Genomic DNA, 15,700 nt, shown 5'->3' on the forward strand with positions numbered 1-15,700 from the left:
TGTTCCATTCCAGATGTTAAGTCATTTACCAGCTTTGAACATCTACAGATTAAAATCATTTGCCTATTCTTTGAATAATTGCTCAAGTTCAGTCAGATCAGATGGAGTTTGTTGATAAACATCAGGTTCTCCCACATATATACAATCATACTAGGTCTGGACTTTGACTAGGTCAGTGAAACACATGAATATTCTGTAATCTCAACCATTCCAATGTAGTTCTGGTTGTATGTTTAAGTCAGTGTTCTGGAGGAAAGCGGACCTCTGCTCCCAATCAGCAGCTCGTCTCAAGAATTGCTTTGTATTGAACTACATATTTCATCCAATCAGCGCTGACCATTTTAACCAATCACTGCCAGGGCAGACAAAACCAGAAGATCCATAAACCATAAGCTACAGCATAGTACAAGCTAAAAAACAAGCTAGTGTGCAAAATAATAGTGTCTTTTCAGGTGGGTGGGGTATGTGTAATCATATAATAATGTTATTACATTAATATGTTAATCACTTTCCAGTTAAAGATTGATGTTTTATTGCCCCAAAGTAACTGGTAGGGAAAGTTGAATGTCACAGCAGGTTTTACTGGGTGCACTTAGGAGAGGAGCAGCATGGTTACTCATTATTGTCCATTTAGGCAATATTTCTTTTCATTTATTTTACTTTTAAATGTGACCAACATTGTTGACTAGCTTGTTTTAAGATCTACCGGTTGATTACCTAGTTAGCATTTAATTCAAGTTCAAGAAATGTATGTCATTGTATTTTTTGTGTTTGCCTTTTTTAAGACTACTTGGTGTTTAAACCGCAAAAACCCAGTGGACCATTGGTGGACTGCTCTAGCATGTTTTCAGGGGGAAACCCTGCGTGTGTTATGACATTTAACACCCATGGATAATTTTTCATTTCACGCTAAAAAATGTTGAGCGTGAAATGTTGTACATTCTGCTGCTGAAAGTGACTGCTGCTGTCCACAAGTTTGTTTTCTTCTAACAATGTCCAGGTGGGTGGAACTTGTCAAAGTAACTTCCACATGAGTGGCAGGATCCACAGTTACTCAGCAGAACACTTCATGGCCTCCACCTGTCAGAAGATTTGATGTTGCAGCTGACTGGAGAATAGAAGCTTGACACACACAGATGATCCAGGCTCAGACTGGTGTTTTTTTTCCAGAGCCTCCAACCAGAGCAGAGCTACATGGAAAAGGCATGGTGAGCCGTAAATGTTTACACGGTACTGAATGTACATCCACCTCAGGGAAATGAATGATGCTGCAAGAGAGATTTAAAATGTGACTCTATGCTGACTTCTGCTGCCTTCCACATATAAATAAGCAAACTAGGTCAAATTTATCACCTCACAAATCAAGCACATATTGTTTGGATATAAAATTTCACATATTCAATCCAAGAGTAGTTTTGGTAATAAAGGTGGACCATCCACTATAGTCTTACTATGACAACTTACACAATAAAAGACAAAACCTAATCAAGCCTTTTTTCCCCGTTTTCACACTCACTTTGCAGAACAACTCCCGGCATCACGCTGGCCAAGTTCAGGTAAGGATTGGAGGGCAATCTCACTTCTTTAGGAGGATCGCCCAATAAAGAATTCTGACCACAGTTTACCTGATGAGAGAAAGACACTTTAACCACACAGTGCTCCTTCCAATTCATAATAATGTTTTATTTTGCATTGATTTGTCACATTAAATACATTGACATTTGTGTACCATACCAAAATGTTTGAAAGTTCAAGAGGTATGAAAAGGTTTGCAAGGCGCTGTATTTATAACACAATAACTAGGCTTTATAGCTGAACTTTGTGAAAAGGTGTTCTGTTAATTACACTTCCTTTCCAATTAAAACATTTTAAGACAATCCCAAGATGGGAATTAGTTCCCAGAAGGGCCTCAGCACTGATTATGCCTGTACACCGACTTGGGAGGAATCAGGTTAAAGTATTGTAAAAGTGCTGTGGTTAAACGAGGCGCAATCAAAGAGCAAACCAGTTGGCGCAGGTGAAGACTGCAAGGGATGTCAGAGAAGGAAAGACAACCAGGAAGGGAGAGAGGCAAACTGAAGGTCTTAAAATGTCAGAAAATTACCAGGTTCAGTAGCAAGAAATATAGACATTTTAGCATTTGCTGACATCACTGTTGCTAGAGACGTCAGCAAAATGTAAATTTCAATTTTAAATTTCATGTGAAAGAAAATGGCTATTAAAAAAACAGAGGGTGACAAAAAGCATATAGGTTTATAAAATCAACAGTACCAGCCTTAATTATTGGTAGTGAAGGAACAATGGAACAGCCTGTATTTTGATACATAAAATACATATCATGTAGTAATCTTTAAAAGAGCCTGCTTTTATGTCCAAGTGTTAAAGTATTATGTATTATGTTACATGAACGTTGCATTTTATTGTTCAGTTGCAATGTTTGTTGTTGCCAGAAGAAAATAAACATATATTATATTTACAGTTTATGACTAATATAGTTGCAAAAGTTGTGTCCAGCCAATAGTTACACTCAAAAAGAAATGGCCAAATCCTTAATGACAGTAAATTATTTGTTACCAGCAGTTACAGTTGGTTCTTATTAGAGCTGGAACGATTAATCGGAATAATTGTGATGAATTGATTATCAGAGTAATTGTCAACTAATGTAGTAATTGATAAATCATTAGCTGGCAATACAGACTCAAAAAAGGCCCTTTTGCTGAAAGAACACAGTCAGTAACAACCTTTGTAAAAAATGTCCTTAACTCAAGTGGCATAAATTCATCTTTTGCAATAATTTATAGCAAATGATCATCTGTACAAAAAATAGTTGTTATCTAGGAATGCTGTTATTGCATTTTAGGCCAAATATGTCATTTTCTTGTTTGTTTATTTGTATCTTTTAATGTAATTCTAACACTGCATTAGAAAAGGTTTTAGTGGTTAAATGAAAATCTGCAGAATCAATTAATCAATAATAATCGATAGATTAATCTAGTGTTAAGATAATCACCGGTTCCAGGCCTGATTCATATTAAATAAAGAAGAAGCGTGGTGTAATCCGGTAAAACAAAAATCTTCAAAGACTAGAAAAGTGTGATCTTGGCTGATCTTGCATGCAGAAAGAAGAAGCCATGGAACAGGGTGGCGTTATTACACCTTGCTATGCTCACCATGTTAGTCAGGCTGTTACCATCTGAGCTGCTGTGCTGGCCTGATGATGTATACCCTCCTCCAGGGGGCTTAGGTGGAGGCGGGCCAAGGCCTGAGTTACTTATACCCAAAGAGAACGTCTGCCCCTGTGGCTGGGCGCTCCCCATCGTCCCGGGAGGAGCCGGCTGCCTGTCGCAGGAGGTGGGACAGGAAGAGGAGGAAGCAGAAGGGGTTGTTGACACAGAATGGGAGAGGTTTTGGTCTCCCCCGCCTGTTCCTGCTCCTCGACCCTGAAGGTATGGCATCACACCTGCTGCAGACACCACTACTGTAGAGTTGTGGGTAGAATTTGGCACAGACTCCTGGAGTAACTCTACGATGAAAAAGATGGGAAAACATATGAGATTAAAAAGAAGAAGCAAAGGAAATGAATGAGAGGGAAAGGAAAGATAAGAAAGGAGAAAGAAAGCGCAAAGAAATAAAGTAGAGGAAATTAAGCAAAGTAAGGTGGGAGAAGGATGCCAGACTCTATAAGAAACAGCTTTTACTGATGACCATCAGTGTCTATCTCCTCTGGAAGAAAAAACTGTCTCGGTGAAACCTGAGATTCCAGCCTGACTGTCTCTGTAGAGCTGACTGTAATATTTTACAATGGGCTTCCTGCTCATCCTTCATCACTTATCATGCTCATCTACAGCTCAGCACTTAGCTGCACACTCCCGATATCTCTTTTGCTCACTCCAGGGTTTAATAACAAAAAGATGTATGTACACATATAAACAAAAGACACACACATACAACACTAAAGGTGAACACACACAGTCATAAATATTACAGATCTAATAACGCTGTGACAAATAACCTCTGCAGCACAATGACAGAACTGGCTCTAATGAGCCTTAAGGCCAACATTCCAAGCTAACATTGATTATGGCTTTACTTCACAAACAAAACACACAGAAGGACAGACCCACAAATACATTAGTACACGCAAATGTCTGCTTTGTCTCTGTGCATTATATGTGAGATATCATTTCCATTTAAAGCAACAACAGCTCATCTCTGCTGGGGATTTAAACTGAAAATGCACCGCTGCTTCCTGGGGATGTTTTGTACAGCAATGTACAGCTGCGAGATATTCGGCTCTGACAACCCAAACGTTCAACTTTGTTTAAAATCCTCCACTTTAAGAATCTTCTTGGTGACCTAACCCTAACTTGACACTTTAGAATAGAGAACGTTATTAACTAAAGGCAACTTTGAATTCCTCCAGAACATTTTTTCTCTCAGAGGTTAGATTTACCCTGATTGTTTTTTTCATTTTGTGGGTGTGCGCCACAAAATGTAAGCTAGCTAGCTATGTAGACTAGCTAGCAGACTAGCTAACCTTAAACATCTAGCCATACCCAGTTAGCTATCTCTGTGTTTTATGACATAATATACCCTAAAGGAACATGTTTATAAATTGAATTTGCACATGTTTTTGTGGAAGTGAAGGTTGGATAACATATAAACAGCTAGAAGTATAAATTAACTCTCTATTACTCCATCTGCTACTAGATTTCAAATCCATGACAAATTGAGTTTGGTCTCTCAACAGCATGGTGACACAGTGAACTTCGGTATTCGTCAGGGTTAGAGAGAACTGCTGCCCATGAATACTTGGGACTCCCTTATATACACTTCTAACTGCCTAAAAATATTTTAAACACCAAATTGCTGTATTGATTGATTTGCCAACACTAGCTAATAGCAAGTCATAAATAGCATTATGACTTGGTATAGCTTCTCAAACTGCATTTTTTTAAATATATTTTAGATCGGCATTACAAAAAAAAAAAATCGCATGAAGTGGTGAATTTTGCCCAAATACTTTGGAGTTGAAGTTCTACAGAAATTGAACGTTTAGTCAATTTGCAAACACTGAGTAGATGTGAATAGGTGGGAGTCCACCGTTTTAACAAACACCATGGTACATTTGTAGCAGGATAAATTAACGTTTTGCCCTTAAATGCTTTAACACAGAACTAGTTAGCAAAAGAAGCTGGTATTTGATCAAGTTCCTGGTGAGACAAACTGTAGGCCTTGGTTTTCTATCTTTTGTTCAGAGTTATAATACCATCCAACTGTTTCAGTGGTGTCTTATGAGTAAATTTTGCTCACCTGTAGGGGAATCTCCCAGGAGGCCTTTCCCCAGCGGCAAGAGACCTGGAGGTCGCAGAGACAATGCTTTCTGCATCAGTAACCTGGAAGGGTCTCCAAGCAGACTGGTGACCTGATGAAGACAGAGGAAAGACGAGTATTAGAGAAGAGAAGAAGAAGTAGCAAAAGATGAAGGAGAAGAGATGAAACAGCAGAAAAGACACACTCAGTCCAACTTTATTGAGATAAAACAATTTACAACAAAATATAATTTTAGGGTATTTTACACAATAAAATGAAAACTAATGTAGAGTACAACAGACATGGTTTGTATTTTTATTAAACACTTTTCCTTCTTGCATAAGCCATAGATGTGGAAATCATTCAGAAATGCCACTGGGCGAAAAATAGAAAAGCTACATTTAAAATACATAACGGATTAGTGTTTTCAATGCTGTGCGGAGCCTGAGGGAGAAAATAACATTAGTAAAGCATCTGGTCTGCAAGTTTCAGCATCTAAACATCACCGACTGTGACTTTTAGCTTTGTTCTTCTCAGCAATTAAAGAAAACATGAGAGACATTTGAAAAGAAAATGTGTAAATGGAAATGTCAAGGGAAACTTTATCACCTACAGGTCTTACTTTAAACAAAACAAAAGACAATTAGGTAGAGTGATTTTTAGGTGATTCAGTTTCATTATGCGTTTAGTGCAGGAGCTGGAAATATAAGTGAACATGTGTCAAAGAACACAATCTACCTTCCCCAATAATTCATGCAAAATGTCACACACATACACACACACAAAAAAAACTCAGCTGTCTTACACTGCTGATGCGCTTGTCTTTGATGTGAAGAAGCTGCTGCTGCGCAAGCTGCATGTGGAGGAGATTCTGGAGGACAAGTCCATTACCAACCATAGCATTCTGTAGGGTTACAGCAAAATAATAAAAACTTCACTTTCACATGGGAACCAATATAGTAGCTGTGAAAATCTCACAAAGATGATGCGTTTAATGTGACCTGGTGAGCCTTTCCTAGTGTTAGGAGGGCAGCAGTGAGAGGAGGTCTGAGGAACGGGAGGCCTGCATTACGCCCGTACTTTCCTGAAAAAACAAAATGATGCACAGAAACATCAATCAGTGCCTCATCTTGCATTTTTCTTCTTATTCTTTAAAAGCCACTAATGGGCAAAATCAATCTTCCCAAAATTTAACACACATAAAGTTCTAAGTAATTTAAGTAGTGAGTCACTTAAAGCACATTTCAGACACACACAGCTATCTGTTGCAAAACCAACACAAGACATGCAATATCAGAAAAACTATTGACCATATAACAAATGTGTTTAAAATGTACAGTTCTGTTTAGATTCAAAGAGGCTGAAAATGGTGCAGCAATTACCTGTGGACAACCAGCTAGGAAAAAACCACTACTGTTAAGACTGATGCTGAGATCCAATTTGACAGAAAAAAAGCTTTTTTAAAAATAAAAAGCAACTATGTGCTACATAGGATAAGTGAATCCCAATAACAACATAATTAAACAATCAATTTCATCAATGTCTTTATATACATTCATAACACTCAGTGATACTGTAAGCTCTTATTTCATAACATAAATGAAAATCCAAAATTTGGATTCTCAGACAAATTACAAATTATTTTTTAGAAATCTTTGCTAAAGAAACTGGTAGCTTAAAGAGTGCTGTAAGCATTTATATAAATTGAAAGTTGAGTGGAAGGAAAAAGTTCAGTAGAAAAGGTTGCATAACCAACCAGGATAACCACAGCCTTGGGAGCATTGTGAAGCAAAGCTACTCAAGAGACTGGAAGAAATTCAAAAAGGTCCAACAGCTACCACACACAGACATATCCAGGACACGGGCTAAAACTGCTGCATTCCTCAAGTAAAGTCACTCCTGAAATAGAGACTTTAGAATGAAGAAAAAAGGATTGGCCTGCTGCTCAGTGGTAAAATGCAACCCTGACGTAAACTAGTCAATGGGAACTTTTAGATGTCCATCTTGAGTTTACTAAATGAGATATCCATAGGTTTAAGCAAATGGCATGCTTTAAATGTGAGGCGCATCTTAAACGCCTGGAACTGGGAATCTTTTAGAGCTGGAAGGAGCAACCTTAAAGAAGTCAACAGCTAAACTGGATCCAAGTTGTGTTCTTGTCTTCCAATATGACAAGAACTGAAAACTAAGTTACTGCTGGTGATGAAGTACCTCCACTAGGGCAAAGTGAACATTATTGACTGCCTTGCACAAATCCCCGACTGGGATTCAATCTGTGGAGTGAACTAAAGATGAAGGACCAATAGCTCGCATGTACTTTGTGAAAACTGGGTCAACTGGGCAAGTGTATATTAGTCACAACCTGAGCTCAAGTTCCTGTTCACATTAGAAGAAACAATACATTGGTGAATCAGTACAGGGACACTATGAGATAATAATTTTAATACTAATTCATTACGTTGTTTTTGCCAGCAGGTAATGAAAATGAAAGACTGGTGGTCCACAAGACAGAAGCAAAAACAATGTCAAAACTGAGTCCTACTAACCAAAATGACACAATCTGTTGATTTTAGGTTAGCTTTAATAGCAGAGGAAGCCTCTTCCTCATTTTATGAGACTATGACTGATTTTATTCACCACACTCATAAGTCAGTACCATCCAACCTCTGCCTTTCCTTCAGCTTTAATGTGCAGTGAGTTACCCACAAATTTCACCGCCCCCTCAGAATAAATCCAAGCGTCAATGCTAATGGTAGGCTCCACCAGAATAGGTGCAGAAAGTTTAACATTTAATCAGGGTCCTAATTTTAGAATTTAATTGTGCATGCTCCTGTTTAAGAGAGCGCCACCACCTCTCCCATCTTCCCTCCTTCCTGTTCTCATTTGTTCCACTAATGTCACACAATTTCATTTTAATACCTGATTAGCCATTCATCAAATAATGAAGACTAGATGATTACAGAAGCCTATATAGGAAAGCCTAACAGACAGACGCACTCAGAGACGGCAGGTCTTTGATTACCAGGTGAGTCCCTTTGGAGTGAGAAGATTACTGAAATAGTTTAAGGCTTTGATAGGCCTTTAAGTCTGCTACGTTATACAAAGTCTTGAATGTGCATGCATGCTGTTGATGTGCAAGTTTTTGGGTCAGTGGTTTTTAGCTCTACATATTCTACATGTTTCAACAAACATCAATGCAAACAAAAAAGAAATTCAGTGTTGTTATATTTTTCTCAAGGGATTTTCTCATATCAGAATGTAAACATTGTTCAGTGTAGATGTCATCTGTTAGAATTCAAAACGACACTGGCTGAAATGTATGCTTTTGCCCACAATATTTAAAAATAATATTTAAATATTATTTTTGCCATTTTGTTGCCCAATGCTTTCTTGTCTCTTGAACTTTATCTGATGCAGATGAAGTACAAAAGATTTCCAGCTGGTACCTCCCATTTCTCGCCTCATTCCTGTCACAACTAGAGATGCACTGAGACATCAGATGTTGATGGGAATCAAATTATATTCAGTTTAATTTGGTCAATCAGAAACTCTAAAGTCTGAGAAACCCCATACGTAGGCACAACCAGCTCATGCCAACAGTCTTTGTTGTTGTTGTCTTGAATAAAGAGAACTCCAAAGGAGGCTCTCGTTTTTTTTTAACTTGAATTCACTTTTTATACCCCAAAAATGCACTGAAATCATAAAAAGTGAATAAAGTACCCATCACCTGTTAAGCCTAAAACTATTACATTTGTCCTACTTGGAGTTAGAAAATATGCTTAATAAATGTACACACGGTGTATTTGTTGCGGTCGATATTCGGTTTGTGGATTTTTAAATTTCATTCCTGTCAGGGTTACAGTACCATCTGGTACCTAAACACCATATGCACTCAGCATCCAGACTGTTTTTATGAGCAGAGAGAATACTTTGAGGGTGAGGCTCTTAGCAGAGGAATAAACCACTGTGTTATCATTTTAGTCGCCCTGCCAAAAAATAAACTGATACAAGAGTCCAACACATCTGACAAACCAGTAAAAAGTTAAACAGACAAACCAGACCAGGACAGCAAACATTCAGCTAAGTGTTTACATCCTTTTCCTTAGCTGCTAGCTAGCTAGTAGCTACTAGAGAAAGAGGACAAAATGTCTTCAGAAAGCCTCACTTGTACACTTATAAAGTCCAAAGTAGAGTTGCATTAAACAACTTGTTCACTGTGGTGGTTAAAAAACCTTGCTGTGCTTTTACGGCTGTCAGCTAACATCTGCAGCAACATGTGTGGCACAAAGCCCTTCAACAACTAAAAAAAAAACTACATCTCTGATAGCAATGTAACAGAACAGGACTATAAATGTAATTTTATTTTCAATAACCAAAACCAACTACTTTTTCTTTTTTACATGGCCAGTTTTGTATTTGAAAATATCTGTTTATTGTTGATTGATGCTTCATTGCCCATGTTATAGTGAATTGACTTTTGAGAGAAGGGTTAGGGGCCAGATATTTTTCATCCAACTATTTTCATTTAAACTTTTATTTATATCAACATGTGATAAGTTCAGATCTCTGTTTTTGCATGTTATATAGCAACATCCAACAAAATGTAGACCTAGTCTTGTTGAAAAGCTTTGTAAAATATTGATCTGATCATGCCAGTGATCAGACCTCAACAGTATAAATGCTGTGATGATTATCAGTGTTCTTTGAAGAAATGCTGGTAGTTTTGAACTGGAGACATACCTCCTCTTTTCCCGCCCTGGTATGGCCTCATAAGGATCTGCAGGGCAGCTGGGTTGGTCATACTGGTCAACAGTTGAGCCAGGTTTGGTTCTGGTAGTAAGCCTTTTCTGTTACTCAGAATCTGAAGAGAAGACGAGAAAAAAAATGTCAACACAAGTTAGCAGAAAAGTTTGCGTTCATGTGTGTGTGTATTACAGCAGGATGTGTTTTGATCTTGTCATTAGAAGCCCCTGAAAGCAGCAGAAACCATTACAAAGGTTTACATCATAAAGATGCATCTGCAATGTCAGCAGAGAGGAGTTGGTTTCAGGGAGAAAAGAGAAAAACAGAAACGGAGGGACAGAGCTGAGAAACTGAAGCCATCGGATTGGAAGGGTTTACCAAAAACAAGACAAAAAAATACTGGAGAAGTGCTCAGATTCACACATTTTTAGCCAATTTTACACATTGGCATCAGGTTGGAAAAACTAAAAGCGCTTCGTGGCTGAAGTGTGAAGAAAAATCTTAATGAAAATATGCATAGAGTAAGGAATTTTATGTGCATCTTATTTGCAAAGCGTTTTCAAATCACATAAAAAAAAATAAAAAAAATCTGAGACACAATTAAATTGGTGCAGGTACAAACAACAACCAAATGACTCAAAACCAGAAGAAACATCTCAGAAAATACAGCAAGCAGGACGTCAAAATGAAATGCAGCTTTTCTGGAAAGCACTTACTGTATGTCGGCACTTATATCATTGTACATTAGATTTCAGATTCTTTGACCTTGCAACACATTTGAACATTAAAAACCATCATGAGTAGAGCGAGGGATAATGTGCACTATACACCCCCTCAAAAGTTCTGGCACAGACGACTGTGTATTGCAATGTTTGCAGTCTCAGTTTGTTGATGATTCTTTATAGATCTTTGTGCAAAGTGATTAGATGCATATTATTTTATTGCAAAGAACATGGAACCTTGAAATAAGGGGTTCTTACATATATCTATATTTTAATTCAATCAACAAAAAAAATTCTATTCAATTAAACATGATGTGAGTTGAAAATTGACCAGCTCTTTTCAGACTTCTGCGGTTTAGTCAGAAACACCCAAACAACAATCTAAATGGCCATTACTCTCAGTGAATTAAATTCAGCAAACTCAAATGAAATTGGACTGAATGAGTCAAGTGGAATGAAGAAATGCTGGTTGTGATAGAGCCTCAGCAGCACTGACAGCACGGCAGCAGAACTCGCCGGCTGGCCCAGAGACACGGATATTTAAAACAACATTAGCAGGATGATGATATTTTCTCCATGTCTGCCCCACAGCTACAACATGACTCCAGCTTGTTTCCTCCCTGTCACATCCCACAGACGGAGCTCCACTGATGGGGGACAGAGTGGGTTCGACTAAATCTCGTCTGCGGATGAGGAGAGTCGGGTGCACACATGCGTGTGTGTTGCAGAAGGGAAAAGTAGCATTTGTGTGTGTTCGTGGTGTTGAACAAGGCCGCTTGTAGCTGACAGCATCTTTCGAGGGAGAAGAGAAGAGCAGGACAGGAGGAGGAGGAGGAGGAGAGCTTTCATTTCATTATTTTTTTTTTCCTGCTGGAGAAAATGTCAGCATGCTTCGGTCTGTTTGCTTACTGGCCAAAAAAGAAAAAAAACAGCTACATACCAGCAGACTCATGCCAGAGAGGTAAGAAAGCGGTGAAGAAGGGAAGGCAAGAAGTATCTCAGAAGAAGAAGGGAGGAGGGAGCCATCTGGTCCTCAACATTCACCATCACACTCATTCAACTGGAGGAATGAGAGAACCACCTCGGAGGAGAACTGGAGCCCCGAGTGTGTCTTGATCTCTTTCTTAAGGTCTGATGTTTCTTTTACCAGCAGTTCACATTTACTGAAAGAATCCTGAAGAACCCTGAGGCTACAGTTTTAACCTCACTGTACTCGCTGATGCTTCCTTTTTCTTCACCTCTTCATTGTTCTGTCCTTCTCGAGTTTCTTTCTGAGCTCAGACACAAGTCAGACTAACGGTAACCTTTTTACCTGCAGTCAGTGTTGGTGACTGTATACCGATCAGGAAATGACAAGGTCATAGCTGTCATAGCTGCATCTCTTGGCCTGTATTTTGCACATTTTAATTTGGAACATTTAATACTGTTCTGTACTCCGTTGATATCTCATGACTCAATGATGCGATGCCGTATTCTATATATAAAGTAAAATTGGTGTGTTAGTTAGGTAGTCTGTTAAAAATAGAAAGTATTAAACTCTTGAGATCTTATCAATCCGATGAAGTGCAATTAATAGATATGCATCTTTAAAATATTCAAGATAATACTCCTGCACAGCATTTCTACACACCTGATTAAAAAACTTTGGATGCAAAATTAAATGCACTTTTTTTTATTATAGGAGCTTGGTTTTTGCATTGATTTGAAAAGAAAATCTCAGTATCACTTATAAGAAAGAAGTAAAAATGATTTAGTTGTAAATCTGTCCGATTCCTCCAGCACATCTTAAAGTAACTTCTCAAAGAGAGTTTGTCAGGAGTGTGGGCAATAATTTCAGGTTAATTACTCAACCAAACCCATAATGATTATCATGTACAGTACATTCCCTTCACTTCAGCTGACATGAATTCTTACTTGCATTTGATCCTGTGTGCTGGTGCTCATACATTTGGATGCACATATATATGTGTGAGAACATTACTGTGTCTTAAGCTGTGACTTTAGTTTGTTTCAGGCAACGGGAGACAGTGGAGGAGCCCAATCAGTCTGCAGAACTATAATTATCATGTCAATGCTTCTCTGCAACCACAGCACTGTGTAGGAGGGACATCACAGCTACAAAGAGTCTCTCAGCCAGAGGGTGCTCATGCATGTGAAACCAAGTCAAACCCTGGTTCGTCTCAACTCTTGATGCAAAATAACCAGTTGGCATTAGCTTCACAATTAGCTGTGAGCATTTATTCCTCATTTGCTCGCAAAGTTCAGTGACTCTGTGATGCAGCATATGGTTTTCCAGATAGGAAATGCTGTGATGCCAGTAGCACACACGAAATCTGAGGTCTAACAAATGAGGTTGCACTAAATTTACAGTGAAGCTTTAGAGAGCAACAACATACAGCCAAAAACCTCCTACAGTCGCAATAAAAAAACAACCTGCTTTGACGCTGCACATTTCACCAGAGTTAGATGTGTTTAAGGTTATAAGTGTTATTTTCATGGATTTTTTTGTTAGATCAACTGGCAATCATGGCAGACATTACTTCATTTCTTATATGCTACAAAGTGAAGTGGAGATCAGAGACCTCTGAGATACCTAGAGAAGGGTCTAATATGTAGTTCATTAACTGTGCAACATCACTTCAACAAATAATTAACTCCCATATATTACAATGATGAGAACAACTCAGGCTCCCAATTTAAATGTAAGGGCTCATGAAAGAAAGATGAGCTGTAAATTAAAGAGCTTAGTGAAAAACAGCAGCATAGACAAATCTGCTCTATCAAATATTTTCAATATGCAGCAGACTGGATGACATCTGGGGGATAAGAAAAATTTTGTTACAAGGCAAGACATCAAAATTTACCACATGACCAAGCCTTTCATAGAAAAGTCAGTTTTTAGGAGCTAAACAACAAAGTTATCTGAGAACCTGGTGTGTTCACAGTCTAATCGAATCATCTTCAAGGTCACATGTGCTCTAATGTTAACTCGATGCAGCCAGGGCTAAATGCGAGCTTGGTGGGAAACTTGTTAAATCACATTTTCATGTTGCCGTAGATTTTTCAGCTGGTGTATGACGTATTCAGAAATGTTACTGACCAAATGATACAAGTATTTGTTTCAAATGTCTAATTTTAAAATTGAACAGGATCATGATGTCTGTTATGGTTTTACTAGCCTCAAATCCACATGCCTTCCAAGATTGACTTGCACATATAAGAAATGCGTGTATAATATGATTAACTGGTAATGTTCAACTTTTAGAATTTCCTAACAAATATGGGTTACATACGAAACAAAGAATTTTAGTAGAAAAATTCATGTTCCGATGAAATCTTAACAAAGAGGGGGTTCAAAACCTAACATGTGGGCGTTAGTTTGTACTTGAAAAGCTGAGAGTGGTGAATGGTGCACACAATGCGCTCCATTCCTCATGCCTGTGCTGCTGGCGCTGCTGCTCTTTGTGCGCAGTTTACTCACCATACCCTGTGCAGCAATGAGAGCAGCCAAGGTGCTTCTCCCTGAGGTGCCGGGGGTGCAGAGCGAAAGACGAACTTCCTGTCCTCCCACCAGAGTTCGGTCCATCTCCGTCAGCACAGCTTCAGCCTGCTCCGCGCTCTCGTACTCCACCACACCAAAACCTCTCAATGGGCTCCCTTCATCCTGGGCGAGCTATAGCACGGAAAACAACAGAGACCTAGAGTTACCCTACAACAAAATATTCTTGAGTTGTCTTTCAGGCAGAGTCATGATTTGGTTAGTTCGTCTTTTATTAAGTGGCTATTTGGCTAGAAAGTGGTGCTGGCCATCTGCTCTTCAAACTTGAATTTACAATGAGAAGCAAAAAAAAAATGTAGAATTTTAAGAAATGTAGCACAAAAAGAATCTTATGAAGGATGCATACTTCATTTCGACTGTAAGGTACATGAAACAAGTTTCTTATTAATTAATTGTGATGCTGTGCATCAAACCATTAGTCAAGGATTTATGTATCTCTGACCAGGTTGCCTCAAAGCCGTTTGGATCTGTTCTAGGCAGGTCCCACTGGGGAAAGACCCTCAGGCTGGCCCAAAACAGGCTTGAGGGACTGTACACCAAGCAGGCTCAACATAACACTTGCCAAATAGTGTTTTTTCCCCCCTTTTGCTACCGACACACCCTTGATCTGTTGAGCCAATGACTCCATTAGACTCCTGAAGTTGTGGTGCGGTATCTGGCATCACATTGTACATTCTTTAAGTCTTACCCTGGGATGCCCCAGATTGACTTGTAGGAGTTGCTGCAGAGAGAGACTTTAAAAGAGAGGAGGGGGGGATGGGTGGATGAATGTTGCAAATTAAATTCAAACAATTTCTCATGAAGATGACAATGAGTGAGCACCTTGATCAATCCCCAAGTTTGATTTTCTCATGTGTTTCTTTCTTGGCCCTATATTCATGAGTAATTCTGCCACTGACTTTGATGGGTTTTGTGGGTGTTGACTGCCAGACAAGAGCTTACTGCTGCAAGATCCTGCATTCACAAAACTACCTTCTTCCACACTCTGATCTTTATGCCAATCAGGGATAGGATAGCTCTGCCAACTTCTCATAAGATCTAGTACCTATGAGTTGCTTAAGTCTAATCGTTTCATAATTGTTTTTTCAAAATTCTGTACAAAACATTTTATTTCTAGGGAAAATAGCAGGTTTTCTATTTCTAGTGGCTTACTTTGTCCTTCATAGAGTCGAGTAAATCAACCTGGTCAAGCAAATATCACAAGGAACAAATTTCTCAGACAATAAGTTTAGACACTTACGATTTCAAAGAACAGATAAATAATGCAGGAGGGCTAATAGAGTAAAGCTAATGGGAATGGTTGGACAATGATGGCTAAAAGCTAATGGCTGACAGTCCCAATGCACCGCCTGATCTACTGTGT

At 38.7% G+C, this 15,700-nt stretch overlaps 1 protein-coding gene across 1 annotated transcript in view; it reads right to left on the bottom strand.

Moving 5' to 3' along the window:
- raver2 (ribonucleoprotein, PTB-binding 2) overlaps positions 1-15,700 on the bottom strand; it is an 89,157-nt gene that overhangs the window by 10,820 nt on the left and 62,637 nt on the right. The window contains exons 5-11 of the mRNA XM_028027611.1: positions 14,260-14,451; positions 10,054-10,174; positions 6,315-6,397; positions 6,119-6,217; positions 5,314-5,425; positions 3,171-3,523; positions 1,517-1,625 (exon numbers count right to left, since the gene is read on the bottom strand). Coding sequence (XP_027883412.1) covers positions 1,517-1,625; positions 3,171-3,523; positions 5,314-5,425; positions 6,119-6,217; positions 6,315-6,397; positions 10,054-10,174; positions 14,260-14,451 — 1,069 coding nt within the window. The remainder of the gene's footprint in view (positions 1-1,516; positions 1,626-3,170; positions 3,524-5,313; positions 5,426-6,118; positions 6,218-6,314; positions 6,398-10,053; positions 10,175-14,259; positions 14,452-15,700) is intronic.

The sequence above is a fragment of the Xiphophorus couchianus genome, chromosome 9 (assembly GCF_001444195.1).
Source record: "Xiphophorus couchianus chromosome 9, X_couchianus-1.0, whole genome shotgun sequence".
Classification (NCBI taxonomy): Eukaryota; Metazoa; Chordata; class Actinopteri; order Cyprinodontiformes; family Poeciliidae; genus Xiphophorus; species Xiphophorus couchianus.